Source organism: Lagopus leucura, unplaced genomic scaffold, assembly GCF_019238085.1.
Source record: "Lagopus leucura isolate 7727_CA_CO unplaced genomic scaffold, USGS_WTPT01 Super-Scaffold_100045, whole genome shotgun sequence".
NCBI classification, from domain to species: domain Eukaryota; kingdom Metazoa; phylum Chordata; class Aves; order Galliformes; family Phasianidae; genus Lagopus; species Lagopus leucura.
The window spans coordinates 164,015-190,837 of record NW_024962292.1 but is presented as its reverse complement, the minus strand read 5'-3'; the positions used below and the strand labels follow the sequence as shown (position 1 = coordinate 190,837).

The 26,823-nt window shown below is 48.3% G+C and overlaps 2 protein-coding genes across 3 annotated transcripts in view; one reads left to right on the top strand and one right to left on the bottom strand.

Moving 5' to 3' along the window:
- The window catches only part of RTEL1 (regulator of telomere elongation helicase 1), a 37,359-nt gene extending 31,008 nt beyond the window's left edge, over positions 1-6,351 (bottom strand). For both annotated transcript variants that reach the window (XM_042884713.1, XM_042884715.1), the window contains exons 1-11: positions 6,336-6,351; positions 6,037-6,154; positions 5,046-5,244; positions 4,677-4,770; positions 3,967-4,048; positions 3,308-3,368; positions 2,971-3,046; positions 2,425-2,509; positions 1,416-1,481; positions 808-961; positions 155-193 (exon numbers count right to left, since the gene is read on the bottom strand). In XM_042884713.1, the coding sequence (XP_042740647.1) occupies positions 155-193; positions 808-961; positions 1,416-1,481; positions 2,425-2,509; positions 2,971-3,046; positions 3,308-3,368; positions 3,967-4,048; positions 4,677-4,770; positions 5,046-5,244; positions 6,037-6,138 (958 nt within the window). In that variant the 5' untranslated portion in view covers positions 6,139-6,154; positions 6,336-6,351. The remainder of the gene's footprint in view (positions 1-154; positions 194-807; positions 962-1,415; positions 1,482-2,424; positions 2,510-2,970; positions 3,047-3,307; positions 3,369-3,966; positions 4,049-4,676; positions 4,771-5,045; positions 5,245-6,036; positions 6,155-6,335) is intronic.
- Positions 6,352-11,264: 4,913 nt separating this feature from the next.
- On the top strand, positions 11,265-24,858 carry STMN3 (stathmin 3). Its single transcript, XM_042884725.1, has 5 exons — positions 11,265-11,388; positions 19,199-19,294; positions 19,760-19,935; positions 20,397-20,588; positions 21,275-24,858. Exons 1-5 carry the CDS (start codon positions 11,370-11,372, stop codon positions 21,332-21,334), a joined length of 543 nt encoding a protein of 180 aa, XP_042740659.1. The 5' UTR covers positions 11,265-11,369; the 3' UTR covers positions 21,335-24,858.
- The last annotated feature ends 1,965 nt before the right edge of the window (positions 24,859-26,823 follow it).

Sequence of the window (26,823 nt, the reverse complement as noted above, 5' to 3'; positions counted from 1 at the left end):
ATGAAAACGAGAGACTTCTATGAATGACTCAGTTGTTAACAAAAACATCAGATGAATCTGATTACCTAGATGCTGACCAGGCAGCCTTTTGAAATAGTTGCAATAACAATTTTTAACAACAAAACAAACAAAAAATAAATAAAAAGAACCTTACTCTTTATCTTCGCTATATCTTCAAGTTCCATGTTCAGCCCTATTGAAGCAAAGAAAGATTTTAAGGAGTGTGTTTCACATCCGTTTCATTTCATATCCAGTTTCTTCAAGCCTTCTCAGAAACTATTAGTGTGGAAGTTAGCACTATGAACATAAGAAAAACATTTTCTGTATTCCAATCGCTGTTCCCTTTCATGACTGTAACAATCAGAAAGATCAATGCAATGGAACAGTGATACAGGAAGCGTAATGACAAAGGGCCCAGTGCAAAGAAAAAGTGCTCACCTGTCTCTGACAAACCAGCCTCACAGGGAAAATCCCACAAAAGGAGGGATCTCCAACCAGAGATCCTTCCCCAGGGGCAGTCAGCCCTTAAATGAGGCCTAAGATGCAGCCAGGCTCGACCCCTGCCTGTCTCACAGCTGAATTGCCTTCACCTGTGCTCTCAGGACTGACCAGGTCCTTTCCCCAGGTGCTCCATCAGTGGCTCAGGCCGTGACTCAACAGTTACCACACACATGGCATTTTACATCACATTGGTTTGGCCAAAGACTTTGTGTTTGTCTGACATTATTAATTACCAGTCACTCACCTAGAGATTTAGTTTCTAGTTATATTTCCCAGTAAAACAGCAGTTTGTGGTTGCCAACACACCTGAACTGATGCTCTCCATATTGAATTCAGCATTTACTTCATTCTGTTGAACCACTTTGGCTTGTTCTTCCAGTACTACATTTATAACATCAATTGCTGAAGCCAAATCGTAGGCTGTCAGGTCAAAAGAAGACGACTCTTCACACAGTCTTTCCTAAAACATCAAGGGATGGAAGCATTACTTAGACTGTACAAGGTGTTATTTGGTCAGGTGGTTTCACAGATGCTAACGTGTAGATGAGCAGACCTGACTTCCTTTCTGTTCTCCAAGCTCAGGCTGGAGGACATTTTCAAATACCTTAAGACTTTGACTTACACTGGGCATCTTTTTTTCTGGAACACAGAAGATGTTTGCTAAACACCACCCTCTTTTTTTTTTTTTTGCATTATCAAAAATGGTATCATATCCATCAGGCAGCAAATCAGAGTCATCAAAATCTCTTTAGGTTTTAACAGACATTCCATCAGTGATCATACGACCACGATAAACAACACTGACAAAGGACACAGTTGGGTGCAGACTTTACAGATCACTTGTTATACAATACTGGTCTGTATTTCGTTTTGGATGATGTTTGAGAAATGGCAACAGAACAGAAACAACCTACCACATTGTGAGCTTCATCAAGTATTATCACAGTCCCCTTCAGCTCTATGTTGTGAGCTCGTCGGCTCTAGAGATGAGAAAGAGAATGAGGGAACACTTATGGAGATTACAACTGATATTGTATTAAAGAAAACATTTCTACCATACTGGGATTTACAGGTTTATCAGAATTAATTTCACTCATCATTTTTGCCAACAGGGACTTGGGAGGAGTGAGGTGTAAACCAGGGAGATTTAGCTTGTGGATTACTTTTGTGTTGTTTGCTTTTTGGTTTTATTTTAGCAAATTTCTTCTTGTGACATCTGTGCTGTGAGCTGATGCTCTGAGGACATCCTCAGCAACAAAATATCTCCTAACTTCACAATGCTTCCCTGCTCAAGGTGGTCAGAAGTTTTGGTTAGATTTATTAAGCATTTGGTCTTTTTGCCTCTTGCTGTAACGGAATTTAATCCAGCTTCTACTACAATTCATGAATAACAACAGGTTGCAAGAAGATGTTAGCAGATCTGTTTCCTCAGCACAGTTTTTATCTGTGAAACACTGACAATTTATTGCAGCATCTTTTTACAAAGCCAGCAGCTATGTACAAGAGCTGTCCAATCTCTATGGAAAGGCTCACGTTCATCCTACAAGCCATGCTGGTCACTGCAGAAACAAAAGATTCACAAAACATGTGCAAAGCCACTGCAGAGTATGCTACTGATGGTTTCATTTCAGGAGGTAAATATAACCAGATGACAAAGACATCATATTCTGCAAAGCTGATTTGAGCAAGACCTCAAAGGAAACAACACAGAAAATATTTGTTAACTGTGGGAAAGCAAAGCTAAACAGAGAAAACCACAAAAGGGCATCCCCTGACTCTGAACTTGAAACGAGCTTTGATTGTTTGTGAAGCACAGCACACACGACACTTCCTTGCTGCGCATCTGCTCTCAACAGCTCACCCACTAAAAGTCAACCTGAAATAAAAATAAGAAGATTGTATTTAAAAACAAAGATCTGCTACCTTTGCATCCAATAAATAGTTGTAAGGCATAAAAATAATATCTGCCTGCTGCTTCAGGCTTCGAGACAGATAATAAGGACAAGCTCTGTTAAAAAAAAAAATAGCACAGGTTATAAAGTCATAGTTGCAGAAATATTAAGAGTGCATTCATCATTCATGTACTGTGTTTCATGCTCTCAGTGGTTTCTAGTCAATTTCCTAATGAATTGGAACTGATGTGTTTGATTTTCAGGCAAATAGTTCTATCCATGCAACACATGTAATAAAGTGTAGAAAATATCCCCATTGATGCACGTAGCTCAGCTGAACAAAGAAAAAAAGAATTCAAATGAGAAAGAGTGTTACTCTTTGCTGCATTGTACTTTTAAACCCATAGGCAAGTAGTAAATGCTGGGCTAGGCTACTTTATCTCAATAAATCAGTCATATAATTCTCTTAAATCTGAAACTAAACTGCAATGTTTGTCCCATCATATGACATTGGAAGCCTCTACTCAAGCAAGAATTAGAATTCTGGTAAGAAGGAGTAAGATCAGAGAACATCTACCTGTGCTTGCTTCCATTTTTAACCAAATCTTCAATATCCATGATTGAATCCATCAGTCCTTTCTCTGTAGACTTCTCTGTGAACAGTTATAACATTACAACCAGAGGCTTAAGTGAAGGTGCCCCACCAGGACTTCCTGCTACCCTGCTCATCACACTCATCCACTTCTTAACATCTTGGTCTCAACAAACATGAATGCAGAGCACAGCACACACACACGTATATATGCACACCACATACAAATGCACACAGAGACTCTGCCTGCTCTTTCAGACTTCTCCACCTGCCTAGCAGACAACTTCAACAAATGGGGCTTTATTTCCACAGCCAAGCTTACCTTCCACATTGTTATAGAAGTGACAAGCACGAGCCATCACTTTCTTTCGGCACATATAGATCTGCAAAATAAAGCCCTTTTTAGCACAGCTTGTCAAGCACTGTGACGTGAGCTAAGAGATCAAGAGTTATCCACTATCCAGAATGCCACCTAATGAATAAACACAGGCCAGGGTTCTCCAGTTTCAAAATCAGGCATCCTTCTGTTCCCCAGAGGTTACACTGTGTGTGTGAGTGGCACAGAACTCACATGTTTGGAGGAAATTTGCTTATATTTTACTACTACAGTCTTTGACATCACTCATAAAGATCACAGGTAAAGCAATCATTGAAGCATTATTTTTAAATGGTTGTTGCCATTGAAAAACACTGAAGTGCAGACCCGAATAAACTGCAAACTATTAATCGCCCTTCATGTTCTGTGCAATCACAACCTCCTTCAAATGGAAAATGCTACCAAAAATGCCAAATTAAATTTTGCACTAAAATAGATATGGCAAGTTCCACAAAACTCATGAAAAAAATGAGTATCTTTCATTACAGCCTCCAGTGATAAAGCACTGATAAAGCAACGTCAGGCTTAAGAACTACACATTTTATGTCAAAATAAAGAACAGCCTGGCACGTTCTTGTTACACATTTTCAAGGCTCTGTTCTCACCTGCATGTGGTTACTCTCCTGTCGTTTCACTTCAGGATTGATGCAAAGCTGCTCTCTGGAACCCAAAACACATATCTTTGGCCTGGTCAAACAGAATATACAAACCTGGTGTTAAAAATACAGCAAGAAAGAACACAGTTGAACAAACCTATGTGGGGCTGAATATCTCAAATAATGAGAAGTTCATGAGAAATGGATGAGCATAAAAACAGGCCAGAATCATAACCAACGAGTTAGTCTGTTTACAGCAGCCACAGACACACTTCCTAGTGCTACACTTCTCCCAAGAACAGTGGGAGGTAATGAGTAGCAGCTTACATCATGCTGTAGAAAATCTGGGTTTTGTTATGACAGATCAGCCAGATAAGCTGGGGCTGCCACCTACTGCAAGCTTCTCGAGAGGCAGCTGCCATTCTTACATGAATAAGATTATGACAAGAAGTAAAGCAAGGAATTTGTGTGAAATAAATGTGTGAAATAAAGAACCCAAACCAGACTGAATTCAGGAAATTCTACAAGTGAAGGAAAAAAAAAAACAACAATGAAGAACTCCAGGTTGTGCACATGCACATTAAGAGAACTAGATTTCAGTGAGTATCAGTTTTTTATACCTTCATACATTTATACAGACATAAAGTCAGACAGCAACTAGAACAGTATTTTCCTCCACCTTTTCTTTAAATAGGAGCACCATCCTAAATCATATTTACCTGTAGACTGTGTTCTTTAATTCGTTAATGACCTGCGTAAGCTGAGAGTGAGTTCTGGATGCATAAATTATTTTAGGAATGTCTGTGTAATACGCTGTCAAATAGAGGGGGAAAAAAAGAGCAGAAAACCACTATTAGCACAACAAGAAGAACATGGGATATTATTAGTTTCCTTTCCCAGCTGGTGCTATGGCAATGATTTGCCTTGTAGAGACAGCAAGATTTTGTCACACAAGTTCTCACACACATAAGAACAAGCTAAGTGCACTTTTAATACTCTGAAAAAAAATTAAAAATACATAAATAAAAGCAAGTGCTCATTAACATTCCTGCATCACTCCCACTGAGTATAAAAATCAAAGAACTCACTTGGGATGTCACCATCTGTGGCAGCATTGCCCCAGGAAGACATGGGTCTGTCAGGGAAGAGTTCAACTCCATTCATACGCTGTGCAATTTTACGGGCTGAGATGGTATCTTTGAAATGTTCCCTCCAGGCCAGAGTGGAACAGAGCAGGCATAGGGTCTTTCCTGTTCCTGTAGGGCTCTCTAGAATGCCGTTTACTTTCTTTATTGAAGAGAAATAAAAGGAATAAGGGAAAAATGGGTAATTTAGAGGTTCAGCTAGAACAACTGCATAGTTGTGCTTTCTCATACAACAGAAAAATATGTATCAATATAAAAGTTTATAAGCTGGGATTGTTTAGTGTGGAGAAGAGGAAGCTCAGAGGAGACCTCATTGCTCTCTATAACTTCCTGAAGGGAGGTTGTGATGAGGAGGGGTTCAGCCTCTTCTCCCAGGCAACAAACAGGACCTGAGGAAATGACCACAAGTTGTACCAGAGGTTTAGGTTAGACATAAAGAAGAACTTTTTCTCTCAGAGAGTGGTCAGGCACTGGAATGGCTGCACAGAGAGGTGGTGGAGTCGCCATCCCTGGCAGTGTTCAAGAGGCATCTGAATGAGGAGCTACAAGATATGGTTTAGTGCTTGTGGTAGCAGTGCTAATGGGAGGGTGGTTGGACCAGATGGTCTTGCATGTCGTTTCCAACCTTGTGACTCTATGATTCTGAAAGCATGACCTGGAGGACCCTCTAACCAACTTAGCGTGCTCAGTCTAAAGCCCAGAGTAAGAGGAACCACAACGCACAACATCTCATCTAAAAAGCCTCTGCTCCCAGATAACACAACAGGATGAGAGGCGATGGCCTCACGGCGCACCAGGGGAGGGTGAGGTTGGGCATTAGGAGACATTTCCTCTCGCAACGGGGGGCGGGGGTTCACCATCCCTGGAGCCGTGGGGATGCGGCACCGAGGGACGCGGGCGGCGGGCACGGCGGGGCTGCGCTCGGCGGTCTCACCGTCTGCAGACACTCGAGCACTTTGGCCATGTACGTCTCCTGGCACTCGTAGGGCTGGAAAGGGAAATCCACCGTCACGCCCCTCAGCGTGATCCTGGGCATCGCCGCCGACCGATCCCTGCAACGGAGCGCGCCGTTAGCAGTCGGTAAGAACCCGGAGACCGACGTGGAAAGGCCGTTCAAAGCCGGTTCAAGACCGTTCAAAGCCGGTTCAAGACCGTTCAAAGCCGGTTCAAAGCCGTCCCAACCCGCCCCCCCCCCCGTTCGGGCCCCGCTCGCAGTAACGCTGCCCCCCCCACCTCCCGCTCCGCCGTTCGGAATCCCCGCTCCGTGTCACGCGCCCACCCCGCCCCACTCGCGTGGCGTAACTTCCGGCGCACGCTCTCGCGAGACTTCCGGCGTTGCCCAGGAAACGAGGCCTGTGTAGGCCGCGGCGGGGCTCTGAGCAGGCCGCGTTGAGTCCCGGCTGGACCAGGGGCGAGCGAGTGGGGCTGGAGGTTCTGTGCGTCTCCTGTGATCTGTTGTGGAGGCCTTGGGAGCCGCGGGCTGGGAGGAGCCGAGCCCTAATGGTGGTTTGGTCCTCAAGGGCAGCAGGGCCTGAGCCTGAGAGGGGCTTCTCCTCCCTGCTCAGCCACCGTGCGGTTCAGGCCCTGGGAGACAGCAGGTCGGTCGCTAAAAGGGGCCAAGAAGCCGCTTCTCTCAGTCTGTGCCCCCTGGGCTGTGCCCCTCCAATGTGTCGGCAGTGGCTGGAGCAGCTCCTCACCTTGTTATGGGCTCAGCGTGATGGGGACGTCTGAGGTTTCTCTCTGGGGCTGCTTTTTGCCCTGCACATCTGGCACCCTGCACAGACCAGCCACGTGGCATGGGGGTTGCTGTGGAGTCAGCCTGCCCCGTAGATAAAGGAATTGTCTCTTTCATTTTGTTGGGCCTCATGGCTTCTGCAGTAAGAACAGTAGTGAATTTCGGCAGGTGTCTTGCTAAGGGTGAATGTGCTGCTCCTTTGTTCTCCTTTTGCTTCCCTTCTGCCTGCCTTCAGCCTCCTGTTGCTGGTGCACGTGGCCAGGAGCTGCCTGGAGGCTGCAGCCCCTCAAACCTCATGTGTCACAACCAGCCCTGAGCTGGGATCTCTGTGTGTAAGATTCCAGCAAACCGTGCAGCTCTTGTAATAAATGGGCAGGTGTGGTTTACCTGGATCCCCAAATGTCACTGAGCTGTATTTTAAGTGCTTACATGAGGAGGAAAAAAATGTTTCAGATGCATCTCCCTGTGTTGTTGCAGCATCCCATGCTGTTAGACAGTTGCTGTGAAGATGCAGAACAGGAAGTGGTTTAATTTACTGTATCTTGTCAAATATCTCCTAGCAAACTGCAGGGGGTAACGTTTGTATGTAGGGGTGTTCAAATACTTAACAGACGTTAAATGTGAGTCTGTTATATAACCTGATCTCAAACTTCTGGTATATTCTGTGTTCAGCTAGGGGAGTTTACTTCTGTGGCTATTTTGCTTGCCAGTCTTCAAACTCCTTGAGCTGAACCTGCCTGGCTTGTAAACTGTCTTTAACTGCAGCTAATGGGCTGGAGAGATTTGAGTTATTCCTTCTGTGCTTTGTGGTGCTCCACACAAAATGTGACAAGTTATTTTGCACCTGTTTCTGAGTGTGCCAGAGAGCTCTAACTCGATATTCATCGTGCAAGAGTATGCTGCAAAAGAAATGACTTATTAAAACTGAAACACCGTGAGAGCGAGCAGTAAGTTTATAATGGAGAATAAAGGTTTAAAAATGATCACAAATATGTGGAATTTTCTGTCATTATAACTTTCCTACACCGAAGAAGAATAACAGCAGCACTATATCAAATCAGATTATTTTTAGGGTTATTTAGGTAGTGTTGATTGAAGCAATGTTACTTTTAGAGAAGAGCTGGAAGGCTACCAAACCCAAAAAAGGAGTGTGAGTCAGCAGCGCTGTTGTCCGGGCCGTGTGAGTCAGCACTGGCTGAGGGCTCCTTATCCTTCTGGAGGATTGGGTCTCTGCACCATTTACCTTACTTGACCAACTCTGCAGTGCCAGCATTGGCGAGCCTCTCATTGCTGCACCTGAGTATTCTAAAATCAGAGAGCAAAATCTCTCAAGGGGGGGATTTGTTTCTCATGAAAGTTGCTGAAGAATTGTGGGGGTTCACTGAAGCTGGGACATCTGTTTTGTGTTGTGACACAAACACAGTAAGCACAAGAATTTGTCTTATGCCTGGACTTTCGTTCTGGTTCCCGGCTCCCTCCGTTCTTTCAAGGCAAAACTTTGAAGAGGGAGAAAGAGAGAGGATAGGAAGGTTTTGAAGAACAAAACAGATCAGCACGGTTACTTGGCAGCCCAGTCCCTATCTAACACTCGTTAGATGATAAACCAAGACAGGAAGATGTGCAGCCAGCTGAGTTTTCCTCACTGCGCGCTCGGGTCGGTGGGTGTTGATTTTTGGATGAACCATTTTTCGTTTGAAGCAGTGCCTTCAAGGGGAGAAAAACACACAAAGGAGAAACCTTAAAAAAGACGATTCTCAAACTTCACAGGGAAGGGGGTGTGAGGGCGACTGAAGGGATCTGCAGGGCCTCGTGCCAGCAGAAGGCTTGTGCAGAGCAGAAGTACGAGGTGCACCACCTGCAGTTTTGCTCACAGGCCACCTATACGGGATTTCTCTTCCCAGTCAAGTGAGAATCTTGAGGAATGGGAGGAGGCTTCAAAGAGCAGCATCAACTGCCTGTGAAATTGCTGCTGTTTGTAGGAAGGATATTTTTCTCCTTTCATACAGGAGATGATTAAGTTGCCATTCATTGTCCTTCTGAGCATGTGTGATGGCTCCCATAGCAACCATCTAAAACTTTTGTTTGGCCACATAATTATTTGGTTCTTTTGAATCCAGGTAACCCAGAGCCTTGATGTCTTTTCCCTGTTGGGTAACAGAAGAACAACAGCTTTCCTCTTTGACACTCAGACTTTTCACACAGTCATTCTGTCATTAGAAAAATAAGTAAACACCCATTTTACAGATGAAGAAGCTGAAGCAGATGGGATTAATGCTTTAGTGGAAGCTGTACAGCAATCACCGGACCAGAGCTTGCATCTTCACATGCTCCAAATTTGCCCTTTCTCGTCTGTGGGTGCTCAGCCCTCCAGCTTTGTGCTGCTAACTTCTGTATGTGTGCTGCAGTTGCAGCTGAGCACCCAGAGGTGACCTGAATCTGCAGCTTGCTTTGCACCTTTACGTGACTGAAGTAGCACAACCCTTCTCCCCGACCCCGTCCTTCTGTACAACGTGGCCTCATTTCTCAAGTGCACAATGGTTATGAAGAGGAAACATCAGAATAACCCCATTGTTTCCTTGCCTTCAAGGAAATATTTTCTTGATTTAGTGCTGATGTTGTCGTGGATTTCTTGTATTAGTTAACAATTGCAAGGGGCTGATGGCTGCCCAGTGTGGAACATTTATTATTTCATGCCAATTGAGGCAGCTTCTCCCAGCTTGAGACTGCAAACAGGACAGGTAGGTCTCATGCTATTGCCAGGCAATGTGTTATTGCCCTGTATTGCAGCACCATGGAAAAATAGAACTTGTAAAGACATTTAAAATAAGGAAGAACGATCACCCAGTGTAAGAGATGGATCCAGCATTAATTATGTTGAATGGATGTGTCAGGTCATCTGGGAAGTGCCATCAGTACTGGAGCTGAAGTGTATGCTGTGTGGCATAACCACTTGCTCCAATGGGACATGTGCCTTGGAAGTGTTCTGTGCCTTTTTCTAAATAGAAAACTCATGCAATTGATGTCTGGAAGCTTCAGAACATTGCAAGGGGTAGGCAGACCCTGTTTGACCTCCTGGGTGAATCAAAGCCAGAGCTGTCGCTGAATGGAGTGGGAGAATTCCAGTCTTGGTGAGCTTGGGATAGCTGTCTTTACCTGCTAATGGGGAAATGGACACATGAACCATAGGAAACTTCAGCCTGCAGCCCTCAGGATGACCTGTAAAGTCTTAGAAATTCAGCTGAAGGAAAAAGCAGGGGGTTTACAGCTGGGAAATAAGCCTCGAATAGATGCAGGTAGCAGTTAATTGTCCACTTGGGATTTAAAAAAAAATAAATAAATCCTGCTCCAAACACAGAGTGGAAAATTGTGGATAATGCCAATATTATCCTGAATTAGACTTAAGGTTTTTGTTTCTGTGATAAACCTTTGCATTTGATGTACAGTTTTGAGGGGATGGGGTGCTTGGAGGCTGGGGGAAAGGATAGGAAGAAAGGGCTTTGAGTCTTTCAGTGCGTTCAGCAGGCATTGCATGTAGCTCCCATCTCTGTTGCAGCAACGTGAGCAGCCCATGGATCCCTGCAGCTGCTGGGGGGGGGGGCTTGGGAGTGCCTGCATTGCAGTGCACTGGGGGGGCTGCAGCCGGGGGCTGTGCAGGGGGCTGCAGGGCTCTGTGCAAAGCCCAGCTGAGGGAAAATGTGGTGCTTCTGTGGTCCTGAGCGTGGCTGGGGGACGTGCTGCAAAAGCACAGGTGTGCTGGCCTCTAGGAGAAGAAACAAAGGGGGAAATGGTGGAAAATGGAAAAGGAAGAAGAAGAAAAGATGTCCCGATGCCTGAGAAATAATAATAATGAATGCACGCGTATATAGAGACAGCAGAGTTCCACTGGATTCGGAAGGCTCTGTTCTGCTCTTCTGCATCTACTTTTACAACACTTTCACCCCTAACTGCAGCCCCTTTGGTGCCCTGGTGCACAAACTGTGCCTAAAAGCACTGAGCCCATCAGGAACCCCCACCTCCCTGCCTGTTTGGCTGAGAATGCGGCAGGGTTTGGGCTCCGGCTGGGAGCTCCATCCTCCTCATGAGCAGAGCTCAGAGCCACTCCATCCATTTCATTAAAATACACACATAAGTATGAAACGAATGGAATGAGATGAAACGAAAGGAAATGAGAAAAGATGCAAGTAATAAAGATAACAAAGAGAATTTAAAAAAAAAAATCGCTCGGTTTTGCTTTCATCGGATAAAAGGGAAGCAGAGCAGCAGACAAGAAAGGCAGGCAGGGGAGAAGGCCATCTTTTGCCGGAGCTGGGTGTGTCTGCCCCCCACCCACCCACACCGCCCCCCCCTCCCCATCACCCCCCTCCTCCCGGCTCCGCAGTTCTGGCAGCGGGCGGACGGGGAGGGACCGCCGTCAAAGCCGCCCGGAGGAGCCGGAGCCGCTCATTGCCGCCGCCGCGGACCCGCCCGTCCCTCCGCTCCATCCCCGCTCTGCGGGCGCTCCGCTCCGACCTCGCCTCCCCGTACCCGGCAGCATGGCCAGCACCGTCTCAGGTAGGGCTGCTCGTTACCCTTCTTCTCTTTATATACATACATATATATATATATATGGAGGTTTTTGGATTATTGGTTGTTTTTTTTTTCCCCTTCACCTGTGCTGTTTTGGATGCATTGTTCCCCACCGCCCAGCACACACCCCCTGGTGCGAGGCAGTGGGTGCTCCTTGGATTTTAATAGCGATCCACCCGTGATAAATGTGCCTATTTATGCTATGGCTGCTGCTATGTTGCACCATCCGACGGCGCTGCTTGCCAATTCATGGCTATTTCTGCAGTGTGATGCAGCTTTCTTTTTATTCCCTTTAATAAACGTGCATGGGGTGTAGCTGGATGCAGAGAAATGCCAAATGGCGTTTCCCTACAATTCGGTTCTGTGAAGATTGCTTAAATGGATATTGGTTAAATGGATATTGGAAAGAAAGACATGGAGAATTAAAAATCCCTCAAAAAAAAAAGCCTAAACCCAACCTGGGTGCGCTGCTGTGCGATCTCCCAGCTCCCCACCCTGTGTTTCTTTCATCAGGAGATGCTCCAGGGGAGCGGTCCTCTGATGGCGCTGGTGAAGCAGTGCTGCAGGGCAGCCCCCCTCCTTCCCTCCCTCCCTCCTCCTGCAGCAGCGCTGGGGCTCTGGGTGGGCTCTGCTCCCCCTAAAAATGATCCTTGTCCCTTTGAGCCGGAGAGCAGGAATTGAAATGGCTGGAGGTTGGGCAGAGGAGAAAATCCTGCATTGATACAGCGGACAGTGGGTGTGTTCAGAGGGTCTTTCTCTTTTCCCTTAAAAAAAAAATACATAGAAGTTTCTGGAGAAAACACAGTGCATAAAGAGGGGCTTGGATGGGTGAAGCTGAACCATGCAGGGCTGGGGTGTGGGACTGAATAGGAAGGAAAGACAAAAAGGAAATGTGGGGAGTGCTTTGTGCCCCCTCTGTGGCAGAGAAGCAGGCAGAAGGCAGCAGGCAGCACCCCTGCCTCTTCCCCTGCCCTTTGCTGGGTCCTTCTAAGCGTTCTCTGTTCTTTTCTCCTTTTAAAAGGGATGGAAAGATGGGAGGTTTTGTGGGGTGGGTGAGGTGCGGTGGGCTTTGCATGCAGCTGTAGGTGGGGAAGCAGCACATCAAAAGTGGTCGGAAATCTTCAGCCATTCCATGCATTCGTGCAAGTGCTCCTGTGTCAGGGCGTGCTGGGAGGTGCCCCCCAACTGTTCCCACCCTATGATGGGGCTGGGGATGTTTGCAGCTGGGAAGAGGACATGGAGCCACTTAGGGGGACACAGCAGACTGCTTGGCCATGACACCAAGGGCGCAGCAAACTCAGCACAGGCAAGGTGCTGGATGCATCCCCCATTTGGTGCATTCTTGCTTTCCCAGCCCCATGCCCGTGCCACATTTCACCTGCTGGAAGATGCAGTTTTACTGCCAGGGCAGACTTCGAATCGTGCAGAAGTGTGTGCTTCACAAAACCGTGCTTTTTGTAGCTCTCTGCAAGCACAGAAGTGATGTCAGGGGGTTGAAAGGCAGGGCTATGGCAGGAGGAGAGCAAGGCTGAGCCTCGCCCAGCATTGCAGTGAGCAGCTTCCCACCAGCTGCTGTCTCCATAGCAGGAACAGCCTGGAAAAGTGGAGAAAAAAAGGCAAGCTGTTCCTTAAAATCAGGGGAAAAAAAATCTTGTTTTCTCTCTTCATTATCCCCAGCCAAAGCTAATCCATGCTGCAGGGAGAGCAGCTGCAATTGTCTGCAGCTGGTGCCCAGGGGCTGATTCCCCCTTGGGAAGATTTTCTTGGGTTTGTTCAAACAAATTGCTGGAATGATAAGAAACAGGGCTCGCTTTCCCCTGGCCCAGCACTCAGCACTGCCTTCCACCTTCATTTTTTGCTGGCCAGGATTGTGCCTGCTAGTGCAGAAGCTGAGGGAGCAGCAGCACATGCTCAGTGCAGGTTCAGCTGCAGTGCTGCAGGGCTGGAGCCCCACACACCCTCCTGCAGCAGCTGGACAAAGCTTCGTGCTTCCTGCAGCTCCTCATGGGATCCTGTGGGGCTCTACAAGGCTGGAGTGGTTCCCATCGTGTGTAGGTGTCTGGGCTGAGCAGAAGAGGGGAGCACCAGCTCCCTACATAGAGATTATGAAATGATGCAGTAAGGTGGGAGCCCCATGGGCTTTTCTTGGATGCTGGTGTCTGAGAAGGAGGAGCCGAGAGGAGCTGCTGCTTGGCATTCATGGATCCTGGAGTTTTCCCATCTCCAATGAAACGTCAGAGTTCTATGGCCTGACATGGGCATGGGTTGCCCTCTTACTCCCTGTTCTGAATGGTGTTGATGGACACCAATCAGCATTGCTCCATACCTTCATTTCTACTAGTGGTGACATTCAGGGCTCTTTCTGCCATGCCTCTCCATCACAGTGCTCTCAACAAATCGCTACCTATTTTCTCTCTCTATTGTTGATAGAGTGCATATGGCCTGTAAAATTAGATATTTATGGTACTTTTATTGGGACTTCAGTTTTGCAAGCCAAGAGAACCTCTTGCAGGCATTTCTTTTTGATTTAATTTTTTTAAACGTTGTCTCCAAGCAGAGGATCTGAATCTTTAAGTAATATATTTTCTTTCTAAAATATCTTCACTGGTGGCACCATGTTGGTTGCCCTCAGATATCTCAAAATTCTCCTATGCAGAAGGGACCTGAACTGCTGCTCATATCATCAGCTGTGATTTAGAAATACAAAAGAGTTAGAGAGCAACCAAGGTCCATGTGAATGCACTGTAGCACTTTGCACATCCCAGCTGGTGAAGAGCGGCTCAGGATATTTTCTAACAGCCCTTTTATTCTTTTGAAGTACCTCGACATGTTTAGTGCCATACTGCAGAATCTTGTGTTCTCTGAAAGTGTTTATACAAATAATATCTCTGTACAAGGTGCCAGTACAATAATCCCCAGTTAAGGTAAAGGAAACCAAAATCCAAAGGGACCAAACAGCTGCCTGTGGCTCAGTGTGACATGGAGCTCCTCACTTTGTCCCATGAACAGCTCATCCTATTCCAAGCTATTTGAAAGCAGCTTTTCATTGCTTTATCCAACCGTGACTACATTTGTCCCAAACCTGCACTCTGGGACAGCTGCCTCCATTTTGGCTCCTTCAACTGCTTTAGCAAGCAACCCAGTCCATGCTTTTCTACTTCCTGGTGACCATTCACTAACACACTCAGGCTCCTGGCTCTCTGCTGCCCTACTCAGACCCTTCTCCCTTGCTCAGCCAGGAGAAGGGGAAATCTCCCTGATTATTTTCCTGCAAAACACTCCACGTGTTCAGCATTGGAGAGTGAGTGATTTGCTCATCTATTGGCTGTGCGTAATGCGGGTTGATGTTGCGTACACGAGTTGCAAATGAAACCTGGGAGAGAATGAGGCAGGTAATAGGAAACCACTTCTGGGGATGGCTCAGCAGATGTCCGACAGCAGGCAGATGGTCTTCATGTCTGTCCTCATGAGCGATTCCACCTGCACCCACTGCACCTTTTGGGTCTCTATAGGAATGGAGATGCATCAGTCTTGTTCCTCAGGATCCCACTGCTTTCACTGGTTGCCCTTCCTCTTTTGGCTGTGTGAGCTCTCGTGCTGCTCTGGTGTGGGATATGGTGGAGCAAGAAGGAAGTGAGTTGGACTGAGGCAAAGGCCTTGCCATCAGCTTGATGGCAGTGAGAGTATCTCCATCCTGTTGTATTCTCAAAGCTTATCAAAGTTTGTGGTTGTTTTTGTTGTGCATGTGGCATAGCATTCTTTGTTCTGAAAGACCCGGATCACTGATCTTCTTTGCCTTCTGTTCGTATTTTAGCTACTTTTACAATTGGACCTTCTCTTCTTATTCTCTTCTTATTGCGGTATAGTATTCTTCACAGACACAATTTTTTACTTTTCCAAAGTTATATTTGCAAAACAAGTAATTTTCTTCTAATAACCTTCTTTTGACCTTGCTACCAAATACGGCACATTCAGTCTCATCCATTTTAATTCTCCAAATTCACACAAATATTCTTAATGTGCCTCTGGTTCATTATGACTTACACTGTACTGATGTTGTGCCTTACCAGCCCTGTTCTATTTTGCTGGACATCATTAAACATCTAACAAAAGGCAGGCTAATCAGACAGCCTTCAGCTTCCTTTCATCTGGTCAAGAAGTGAAGAACCAGAATTTTTGATCAATATTGGGTTGGAAATGGGAAACCCCATGGTCTGAGCACATCACCAGTGGGAGGTGGTTCTTGTTGCTCATGCCCTGTGCCCATCTCCAGCCACTTCTCTGTTTCCTGCTCCACAGCCACTCAGGGAGTAACTGGATGGTGTCCCCGGGACTTAACCTGAAAATAAACACTTTACATGGACAAATGCTGTGTGTAGCGCTCGCGGGAAGCAGCTGGAATATGAGGATGCATTATGTACTGCACAGCACTAGAGGGAGCACAGGAAATGGGTCACTGGAGAGGAAGGAAGCTGACCATGTTCATTTCTTGACAGGTTGGTAGAGGCTTCGGAATCTGCCTTGCTCTCCTTGAGACAGGGAGGAAGTAGTCTGACTTGTGCAATATAGACAGTGCAGGGAAAAGTTGGATGAAACATTTTAATTAAGATTAATTCTTGAATGTTGTGTGCAGTGGCATTGAAATAGAGCAGAATCAGATGGTGCTTGTTACTGGGCATAAATATTCAGAAGTATTGCTCCTTTTTAGATAGTATTGTCATTTAATGGCTACCTGGGGCCCATGAAACAAAAAATAAAGTTTACTCCACCTTACAGGATGCTTAAATAACAAGTCCAGCTTTTCCAGTCTAAATGTTATTGAAATATGTAAATTTGTGCACTGGAAGGCACATGATCTTTCCTGGCAGCAGCTCATTGCATGTAATTCTCTGGCCAACCAGCTGTCTTGTCTTGCTTCAGAAATGATTCCCCCTGACACAAGTATGTCCTCAGAACTTTACATCTATTGGTAAATATGAGTGCAGGCACTCCTGAGGTAAGTTGATGTGTGCAAGGTTTCCAGTAGTGGTCTTTTGCCCTGGGAGTTTTAAGCATTCTCTTTTTGATGCAACTGAAATTGAAAGTCTTGCTTCAGGAGACCTTGGATTTAATCTCCTTTGACACAGTTTCTTAAACAGTGACTCAGTGGTTATGTTCCCTACTTTTATTTGCAGTGTTATAAATCTTCCCCCGCTGAGCAAAATGGAGCACTCTCAAGGGATCATTCAAAAATATATTGGAAAAAAAAAACCTGACACTGAGTTTGAGACCATTTCCAGAGGAATGATTGCCTTGGTGGCCTGACATTGTGAGCCTGTACAAATGCCCTGAGTGACAGCTGTGACTGCTCCCCTGGCTGCAGTATCTGTTTGTAAATGTTTGGTTTGGTTTTAATTGCAGTCACGTTTATGTGTGAGCAATTGTGAAAGAAATTTAATGGTCCAGAGCTGGAAGTTTCAGTCTGCACCAATAAATAATTAAATGCCAAGATAGAAAAATAACTTGCCCTTGGAGACCTTAGACTAACTTCTGTTCTGAGAGGGTTGGACAACCCTCAAGATAAAGAGGTGAGTAGCAGTGAACAGACTGATGTTCAAACCCTACGTCAGCAAAATCCCCACGAAATTCAGCTTCCCATCTCATTTACAATGCCAAATCAAGCCGAACTGCATAGAACCAGGATCTCCCTCTGCTCACTGAATCTATTTCTTATCTTAGCCTACTGACAGCGTGTTGGACACATGTAACACCTATTTTCTAAAAACGACCTGGGGATGAGGTCATTGCGATGGTTCTCCCATGGGTCTGTATTTCCCCTTTTTCACGTAGAACCCCCCGGCCTTGGAGCTGCCCGGGGTGGTGCTGAAGGGACAGCTCCGCGCAGGGGATCGCGGGGACGGGGGCGGTGGTGCTGAAGGGACAGCTCCGCGCGGGGGATCGCGGGGATGGGGGCGGTGGTGCTGAAGGGACAGCTCCGCGCGGGCCGCTTTCTGTCCGGGGCTGGGCCGGGGGGATTCCCGCCCCACTGCCGCCTTTCCCGTTGTTTTTCCCCGGACCAAACTGTGCGGTTGCCATGGATTTGCCTGGTAGCGAGGGCTGCCCTAATGGTGGGGCTCTTTGGCTCTTCGCCCCGCAGCACGCCGGTCTCTGGGGCTGGCAGCTCTCAGCCTTTCTTCTTCGGCCCGTGTGCCCGCACGCTGCTAATTGCATCTGACGGCTGGCGCCGGGGTGCAGCTGCTGGCTCCAGCTCCAGGAGAAGGACGCAGACCACTTCCAGGGCTCATTAAAGCGCTGCCACAGCTCAGTGAAGCGATGTCCTTTTGTCCTCTTCTCTCCTCTTCATTTTAATTGACAGAGAGGGACGGTCAGTTTGTGCTACAGAAGGGAAGCAGGACAGGGAAGATCCCAGTGGAATGAAGGCAGCTGCTAAGAAGTGAAATCACTACAATAGGTCTCCTGAAATGCTGGGCTGCAGCAGACACTCATCTACACAGAAAACCACAAAATCAGAACTGGGGAGCTACTGAAGTTCAAGTAATGACATATAAAGCATTGTGGTTTAAAATAAGTGCTAGGAGTTAAACTGGTGGGTCAGCAATGTGGCATATCTGCTTAATGTCTTGGTTTCACACAGGATGAGGCATAATGGTAAAGTAAGGACCTTAGTGCCCTCTGTTAAGTGATAATGTCTCTCATTGGGTCCAGAGAGCCTCCTCTGGGCTCTTGGCAGCACATTATGAGACATAGTAGCTTAACTGATGCATGCCACCCTTCTAGCACAATGCTGCTTTCCAAAGTCTTTTTCATTAAGAACAAAATCAAAGATGTCTTGCTTGGATTGCTGATGTAAACTATTCATATCCGGCATGCATTTAATAGAAGAACCAAACAGGGCATTAAAATCAGCATGTGGCATGAACTGGGAAAAGTTCAATACAGATCCCTGCTACAGAGCTGCAGGGACTGTTGGTTAGCCAAAGGACCGTGTTAAATAGGATGATGTTTTGTAGCTGGGAGGACAAATAAGTGCTGATGTGAAGTATGCAAACAGACCCACTATTTTCCCCACCTGAATAGCTAAGGGAAAGCAGAGGAGAAGCTGTGTGCACTGCTGTTGTTAAGGCAGCAGCACGTGCACTTGTGATATCTGAGGGTGCAATGATGCATCCTCCAGCTGAGTAAACGTGAGGGGTCACAGTGACAGAACTTGAAGGGATCGTGCATTTCCCTATCCTTTGAAGAATGCCATGGGGACAGCATTTGCTGTGATTGCAGTCCATTATCAACCTCTATCTTCATGAACCCACCTGTGCCATCCCTTGCCTGCTCCTGCGGTGAAGGAGGTACACTGGAAAGTTGGAAGTTCTCCACACAACTGATTGCAGCTTTCCTCTTGACCCTGATGTCAGTAAGTTGCTGAGGGTTGAGAAATTTTGCAAGCTGTCAGTGGGCTTCTGAGTCTGGAACTGTTATGGAGAAAGTGTTTGGGCAGCCATCACTTTGTAGTTCACTACAAGGGCAGAAGCGTGTCTACTCCTAAAGGGAAAATTTTCTTACACCTCTGCAGATGGTAAAATCCTAATGTGTATCTTCCTATGACATTCGCTACACTGGCTGATAATTTAGTTTTCTCTGGTACTCCTTGGGGACACTTGGAAAACCCATAACCGCCTGGAAATCTTCCACAGAAGCTGGCAGCTGTGAATGGTTTTCCCTGGGCCTACTTGCTTCATTTCTCCATGAAAAGGAGCTGCTATTGCCATCAGACTCGTCATTGCTATTTTCTCTTTTTCAGCCTACAAGGAGAAAATGAAGGAGCTATCTCTGCTCTCCCTCATCTGCTCCTGTTTCCACACCCAGCCACATCCCAACACCATCTACCAGTATGGAGGTACGTGACTTGCTCCCACAGAAGCTGCAGAGCCTTTGACAAATGCTGTGGCTGACACTTTGCTCCCAGTGTGGGCACTCTCATCCTGGGGCAGAAATCCCCATCTCAGCCCAGGGTCCTTCTGCTAAGCCTCCTTCTCCAGCTTATTCTGTGTAGATGTGACTCACGTTTTCCCTGAAGGATCTGATCCCGGAGGCTGTCTAGTTCCTACTGGAGTGACATGCACTTTGTTAACAGCAGTATGGACTTTCTGTAATTGTGCTGTAACTTAAATGAATTAAGTTGACTTAGAGGGGATGAAGCTGATGACTAATCAAGAAATTCTGGAAGTAGAACAAAATTATCCAGGTCAAGACATGGAACTAACACTATTGTTCCTGTCTGGAGAGCTCAGTGGTGCCCTCAGGTGAAGGCTCTCCTGAATGTCACAGGTACACAGAGTTCGTTTGTTTTCTTCCCCCCTAGATATGGAGGTGAAGCAGCTGGATAAGAGGGCATCGGGCCAGAGCTTCGAGGTGATCCTGAAGTCTCCTTCAGATTTGTCTCCTGAGAGCCCCATCCTTTCCTCTCCCCCCAAGAAGAAGGACCTGTCCCTGGAGGAGCTGCAGAGGAGGCTGGAGGCTGCAGAGGAGAGAAGGAAGGTAACGCGATGTCCTGAAGCAGCAGTGGTAGTGGTACATTGCCCCAAACCCTAAAAAAATGGCTGATCAGGGGCAATCTAAAATCAAAAGTGATTGCTGATGGTGTTCTTAGGTATTACTGAGCTATAGTCAGGTGAGACATGGAGAGGATGCAGTTCTACAACCTGGTTTAGGCAGGAAATTGGATGTGGTGGCCATAATTATCCTCTGTTCCTAGAACTGCACAGCTGTATGGAGCCCTGTGTGATCCCACGTGCATGGCCATGCCATGGGGAGTTCTTAGCAGCTGATGTGGATGTAACAGCTGGTCACATAGCCAGATCAGCTTCAAGCCTTGCTGTTATAACAACTGCCTGTGCTATTTCCCACATCACTGTGAATGCCTTCTGGAGGGAGGAGGTCAGCAAAGCTCTGTGGGGTCCGGAGCAAGGCTGAGGGATGCTGTCCCATTGCCTCACCAGACCCAGGAGGCACAAGTGCTGAAGCAGCTGGCAGAGAAACGGGAGCACGAGCGGGAGGTGCTGCACAAGGCACTGGAGGAGAACAACAATTTCAGCCGCCTGGCTGAGGAGAAGCTCAACTACAAGATGGAGCTGAGCCGGGAGATCCGCGAGGCGCACCTGGCTGCCCTGAGGGAGCGGCTGCGTGAGAAGGTGAGTGTGTGGGGTGCTGGGGGGTCTGGGGAGGTCATGGGATCGTAGGGTCATAGATATCGTGAGTTGGAGGGAACCCAAAGGGGTCGTGGAGTCCTGCTTATGGTTTCACTCAGGACCTCCCAACATTGCAACCGTGTTTCTGAGACATTCTGATGGCCGTGTCGTCCAAGCGCTTCTTGAACTTGTGTCGTGTGCAAAGTGGTGGATGCCCCATCCCTCGAAATGTTCATGAAGTTCAGGCTGGCTGGGGCTCCGAGCATCTGACTGAGCTGTGGGCGTCCCTGTCCATTGCAGGGGAGCTGGGCTAGATGGCCATTAAGTGTCCCTTCCAACTCAAATGATTCTATGACCACTGCCCTGGGAAACCTGTTCTGTGCCCAGCTCCCCTCTGCTGAAGAAACCTTTCCTAACACCCAGCCTGACCCTCCCCTGGCACACCTCCATGCCATTCCCTCATCTGCAGGGCTGCAGCAGGTTGGTATTGCTCCACTTCTGCCCTGCAATGCTTTGCTTCTTGCAGGTGAATCCCCCTGTTCTCAGGGTACAAATCATGTATGCAGGACAGGAGGAAAACAGAGCAGGCAGGAGCAGACACTGTTAGCCTGTAGCTCTCATTGCTCACCCACAGCCCTCGGCTTGCCTTTAGGACTGACCACCTCGTGTCCTCTCTCCTGTTTTTGCAGGAGCTGCACGCAGCTGAAGTCCGCAGGAACAAGGAACAGCGGGAGGAGATCTCTGGATAAAGGGCTTTTCTACACATCTAGCACCTGATTCCTGTCAACAATCCGACCGACCGACACGTTTTACTTTGTTTGTCTAGATGCAGCGTTTGGTTCTCCATCCCTCCCCCCCCCCCCATCCCCTGGTGTTTGTCCCCCAGCAACACGCTTCTCTGTCTGCATCCTTAATCGTTCGGTGCTTGTGGGGAGTCACAGGTCGTAGAGACCTCTCAGCAGAATAGCAGCTAGTTCACCTGAAATAGAGATCAGCCAATCAAACAGCTTCTTTGGAGGGTTTGTCCTTTTTTCTTTTTTTAAAAAAAAATATTTCTTAAATTCATGTAAAAATTGAGATATTAATAAATTCAACCAGCAGTGTCACAGAGATACAGAACTCTTACCCGGGGGCTTTTACCACTCTTGGTGTTTGCTCTGAGCTAAGTATCAGGATAACAAGGAGTGATCACTTCTGTACGTAAGCAGAGCAATGAGCAGAATGTGAGTGAGTGGCAGGCTGGCTGCACGGTGCTGCCACGTGGCTCCCAGCCATTCCTGCAGCCAGGGTAGGCAGCAACCCAACGTCCTTATCTTGAGTGGATCTTTGGCAGCCGCTGTGAAAACAGGGGAGGGTCTCAGCACAGAGCTTGGTGCCATGTCATATAATGTCCCCAATCCCATCCTTGTCCCCATCCCTCTCCCTGTCTTCATCCATGTCTCCTTCCCCATCTCCATCCCCATCCCTGTCTCTGGTGGCTGCAGGCTGAGCCTCCTGCCCCCCTGGGTTCTGTCAACTCAGCTCTGCAGAACCACAGGAGGGCCCTCAGTCTGCAGGCTGCCAGCCCTCCATGGTCACCTCGGAAAGCAGGGACAGGACATGGTGGTGAGGCTGCCTGCTGGCAGGGAGGACGTCGCTCTTCCCAAGGATGGATGTGGCTCAGTGGATGCTGAGGACAGGGAGATCCTGAGCAGCACTTTGGGATAAGGACTTACCAGCAGCACTGGATGAGGTGGAGCTGAGCAGGAGCAGTTCTGCAGGAAGGGTGAGGAGGTGTTCCCATGCTCGTTTCTTGGCTATCTTTAGCTTTGCAAAGCCTATTTTTAAGCGAATGTTGTCTCTTGGTAGAGGTAGGGATGAGTGAAGGATATGCAAGTGTGACAGTGGTAGGTGACAGCAGTGTGATGCAGACAGGTGGCTGCCAGCCTGGGGCTTCCTCTGCTGCTACTGCCATGGTCTGGGAGGCAGCTGAAGTCCCAGCACTGCAGGGCTGTGCCCTGGGGACCTTGCACCCGCTCTGCCACTGCCTTGAAAAGCTGAGAGGAAACACTGCATCCAAAACATTGCATGGAATTGGGTCCAACTGTGCATGGGATGCAGTGCTGAGCAGCCAGCCCAGTCTGTGGTGGGATTTGGGGCAGGAGGTGATGAGGGTTACCCTGTGCAGTGCTTTGGTGCTGTGCTTCTCGGGGAGGGCAGCATGCAGGGGGGGGCTGCTGGGGTCCCTTGTGCTGTGTGTGGAGCAGAGGGGGTTACCCCATTCCTGGAGGTGGGATGGGGCCCTGAGCAGCTTGATCTGGTGGAGGTAACCAGCTCACAGCAGGGGGGTGATCTTTAAGGTCCCCTCCAACCCAAGCCATTCTATGATTCCACGATTTGCACCACAGGCTGCGTGCTTCCCTTTCCATCCCTCCCAAAAAGCATTGCTGGCTCAGTTAGGACCTGATGTTTTCTGTCTCAGGTATGCTTTAATTACACACACCAAACAAATGGTTACGACCAAAAAAAAAAAAAGAAAAAGAAAAGAAAACCCACCCAAAAAGCCAAAGGGCAGCACTGCTGGAGGTCTGACCCTGAGCTCTTTGCTGATCTCCCCACAAGTCCCCAAAGATCCAGGAGCAACCCCTCCACGGCCATAGAGCATTTCTGGGGCAACTCTGCTCCTGCAGGAAGGGCCAACCCTGGTGCTGGGGTACTGCAGAGCACTGGGGGCAGAGAAGGAACTGGAGAGGAACCGAGGGTTGACTTTCTTAGCAGTAGCCAATGATCCGTTTATAGTAGCAGCTGTCTTAGATACGCATCGTTGTAGAGCCAGCATCACTTCATCCATATAGTGACAAGAAATTAAAAAGAGGAAAAAGAAAATGTTTTAAAAAAAAAAAAAACAAACAAACCTAATTTTAAAAGTAATTTAAGCAAAATGTTTGTGTGTAAGAAAGGGTTGAAACTGTCACATGTCTGTGTCCCACGCTGGTGGGATCTGAGAAGGTATCCGCGAGATGTTGACCCCGTCCTGCTCTCTGTGGTGCTGAGTGTTTGCTTGGTGTGTACTTCTGACCTGGAGCTTGTTGTAAATACTGTTTTTAGTACTATGATTATTACTATGATGATGATTATTCTCTGAAATGTTGTACTGATGAGCAGGAGTCCTAAAGGAGAGAGATGAGCACCTTCCCTCCGGAGCGGGGCTGCGGCGCTCACCCAGGGATGGCACACAGATGTTTGTGCTCCTGTCTGTGATGGTGTGAGGGCTGTGCCCTGAGCCGGGGGGTGAGACTGAGGTGCTGTGGGCTCAGCGGGCTGAAGCTGTGCAAGGAAGGGGCTCAGACAGGGGTGAGCCTGGGGAGCATGCTGGTCCCACCCTGTTGGTGCCACGAGGGTGGGGGGATGTGGCTGCAGGATGCGCTGCTGCAGGCTGAGTCGTGCGTTGGTGACTGGCACACACGTGTGGCCAGGTGCTGCCCTGCCACGGGTGGGTGCTCCCAAGTCGGATGCCCCTCACGCCACTGCTACACTGAGCCTTTCTTTGTCTCATCAGCCCTGAGCCGTACAACTGCCATGCTGTAACCCAGACGTGGGGTTACCTTTGAGTCAGCCTTCTGTGGACGATTCACGACCATGTGAACCCTGCACCGCGGCCAGCTGCTATTGCTGCCCTGTTCTGTGGGGGTGAGCATCCCTGGTGTGGGTTCTGCCCTGCTGCAGCACTCTGTATGCAAAATTGCACCCATGGGAACAGGGTTTGCGTTCACACTGTTGTGCAGCTGGGAATGAGGCAGGAAATGGCTGCTCGTGGTGCTGGAGGTTTCTCATAGCCCAAAGCGGGGCCTGGGGGTCCCACGTTCCATTCTCAGCCAGAGGTGGTTGTTGTGCAAGAGAAGTGATGACGAAAAGAAAGGAAAAATAAAGGAAAAGGGTCTGATCCCCTGTGTGCCCATCTCTCTCTGTGAGTTGGTTGTTTGAGTTCTAAGGCTCCTGTGTGTATTGTGGGAATACCAATAAAAGGCGTTAAACAGAAAATGAACCTAAAGATTTTACAAAACAGAATCCAAGCCTCTGTATGTTAAATGAGTACTTTGCACCCATACAAAAGATGCAGAAATCGAGCCCATCCTTTATCACCGTTCTCAGAGGAAAAGAAAGTAATACAATGCTCAAATGCAGGTACCACCCCGAGCCCTTCGCTTAGAGGTGAGGGCGTGCAGCGGCGTAACAGAGGACAAACAAAACGTTATGAGATGATTGCAAATACAATAAATCCAGTTCTGGAAAATGTCTGAGTTTCTTTTCTTTTCAATATTCCCTCCCTCCCCACCCCTCACCTCATGTGTAATGTTTCCTAAAGGCAGCACAGCCCCCACCTCCACCCTGGAGCAGACAGAGCCCTGGAGTGAGATGCTCCCAAAACATCCCTAGTGCTGCAGCATTCAGATCAGTGCCCTTTGTGATTCCCTCAGGTGCTGTCCTGAGGAATCTGCACTGCTGCCTTAGTGGTCCTTCACCAGAATTTGCAGTGCCCACCACCCCCAGCCCCTCTGGCCCCGTAGGAACATTCCCACATTCCCAGCATATTTAGGGACTGCCCCATGTTTTGGGCCCTGTCCATATCTCTGCAGGAGCAGTGCTGGGGCTGCCACACCGCAGCTCTTCCCACGTGCACAGGATGCCACCATCCCCACATACAGCAATTCTATATTTGCAGTGTGACCTTGGCAGTTTGGAAGATAAGAGCCCAACTGGGAACGCAGTGCAGCTCAGTGCTCAGAGGTTTTCTAGCTGCAGCTCTGGGCATGGGGCTCTGTAACAACATGGTGATCTGTCCTGTGTAAAACAGAGACCAAGTGCCTGCAAGGCAGAGCCCTCGGCCCCAGCTGAGCTTGCAGCAAAAGGGAGATTTTGCTTCCCAGGAGATTACAGACTACAGACCCACTCTCTTTATTGCATTTCTGCCATTGGCCAGCATAGGAGATGATGGCAGAGGGAGGCTTCCATGGAAAGGGGTTTTGTGATGTCTGGTGGGTGAGTTGCCACTACTGGTGATCTGTTGGTCTTTGAGCAAAATAAATCATATGGGTGGCAGCCCTGCTCACAGCATCAGAATGGGGTGGTGCCAAGCCAAGCTATGAGTCTGTGAGACTCTGACACCCACTGGGGAAGTGACACCCATAGGAGAGGCATCCTGAGCTGCACAAAGCACTCCCGCAGACCGCTGTCTCCTCCAGGTGCATTTCTATCTCCAGTTTGACAATGCATTGCTGATAAAAGCAGTGGAACAGTCCTCAGAGAACATATCTCTTCAGACCTCAGGATTGGTGGTGAAGCAGTGCAGCACAGCTCTTGCAGGACTGTGAGCATCAGGGGAATGAGGACTGGAAAGCAGCTGCCTGCAGCTGGGCACAGCCTTGGCACCAGGAGCTCACACGTGGCTCCTGAAGCACTGCACGCCCCGCATGGAGTACTTTCTCCCTGTATCCAGTATAAGTTTCTCCTCTTTCAGTTTGAAGCCATTTCCCCTTGTCCTATCACACAGAATCTGCCAAAGATTCTGTCTCCAGCTCCTTTGGATCTGGAAAGGCCACTCTGAGGTCTCCCTGCAGCCCTCTGCCCTCCACACTGCACAGCCTCAGCTCTCTCAACCTGCCCTCATATGGAGGTGTTCCATCCCTTGGAGCATTTCTGTGGCCCTCCTTTAGATGTGTTCCAACAGATCCACGTCTCTCCTATGTCGAAGACTCCCCTCATGGATGCAGTGCTCCAGGTGAGGTCTCACAGCACAGTGCAGAGAGGCAGGACCACCTCCCTGCCCTGCTGGCCACACTGCTTTGGGTGGAAAATCCATGCATAAGCACTGCTCTGCATTCCTAAATGGAACGAATGCATGGAAGTGCACGCATGTGCACCAACGGGGAGGGAGGAAGGTCGATCTGCCCAGCACCCCGCTGCACTTGGCTCAGATGCATACGCTCCCCGTGCACACTGTGCCCTGTGCTGGGGGGTATGCATGAGGCTGGGTGCATTTGGGAGCAATGGCCGCACGCTCAGTGTGTGCATGCAGGAGTCTGGGTAGACGCACGGCTCCCCGGGGTCATGCAGGGCCCGGGGGCACGCACGGGGCCCGAGAAGCACGCAGGGTGCACGGCAACGCACGCAGGGGGGAACACACGAGGGGCGAGGAAATACACGGAGAGGGTAGAAACACACAGCAGGCCGGAAGGGACACGCAAGGCCGGGAAAGAAG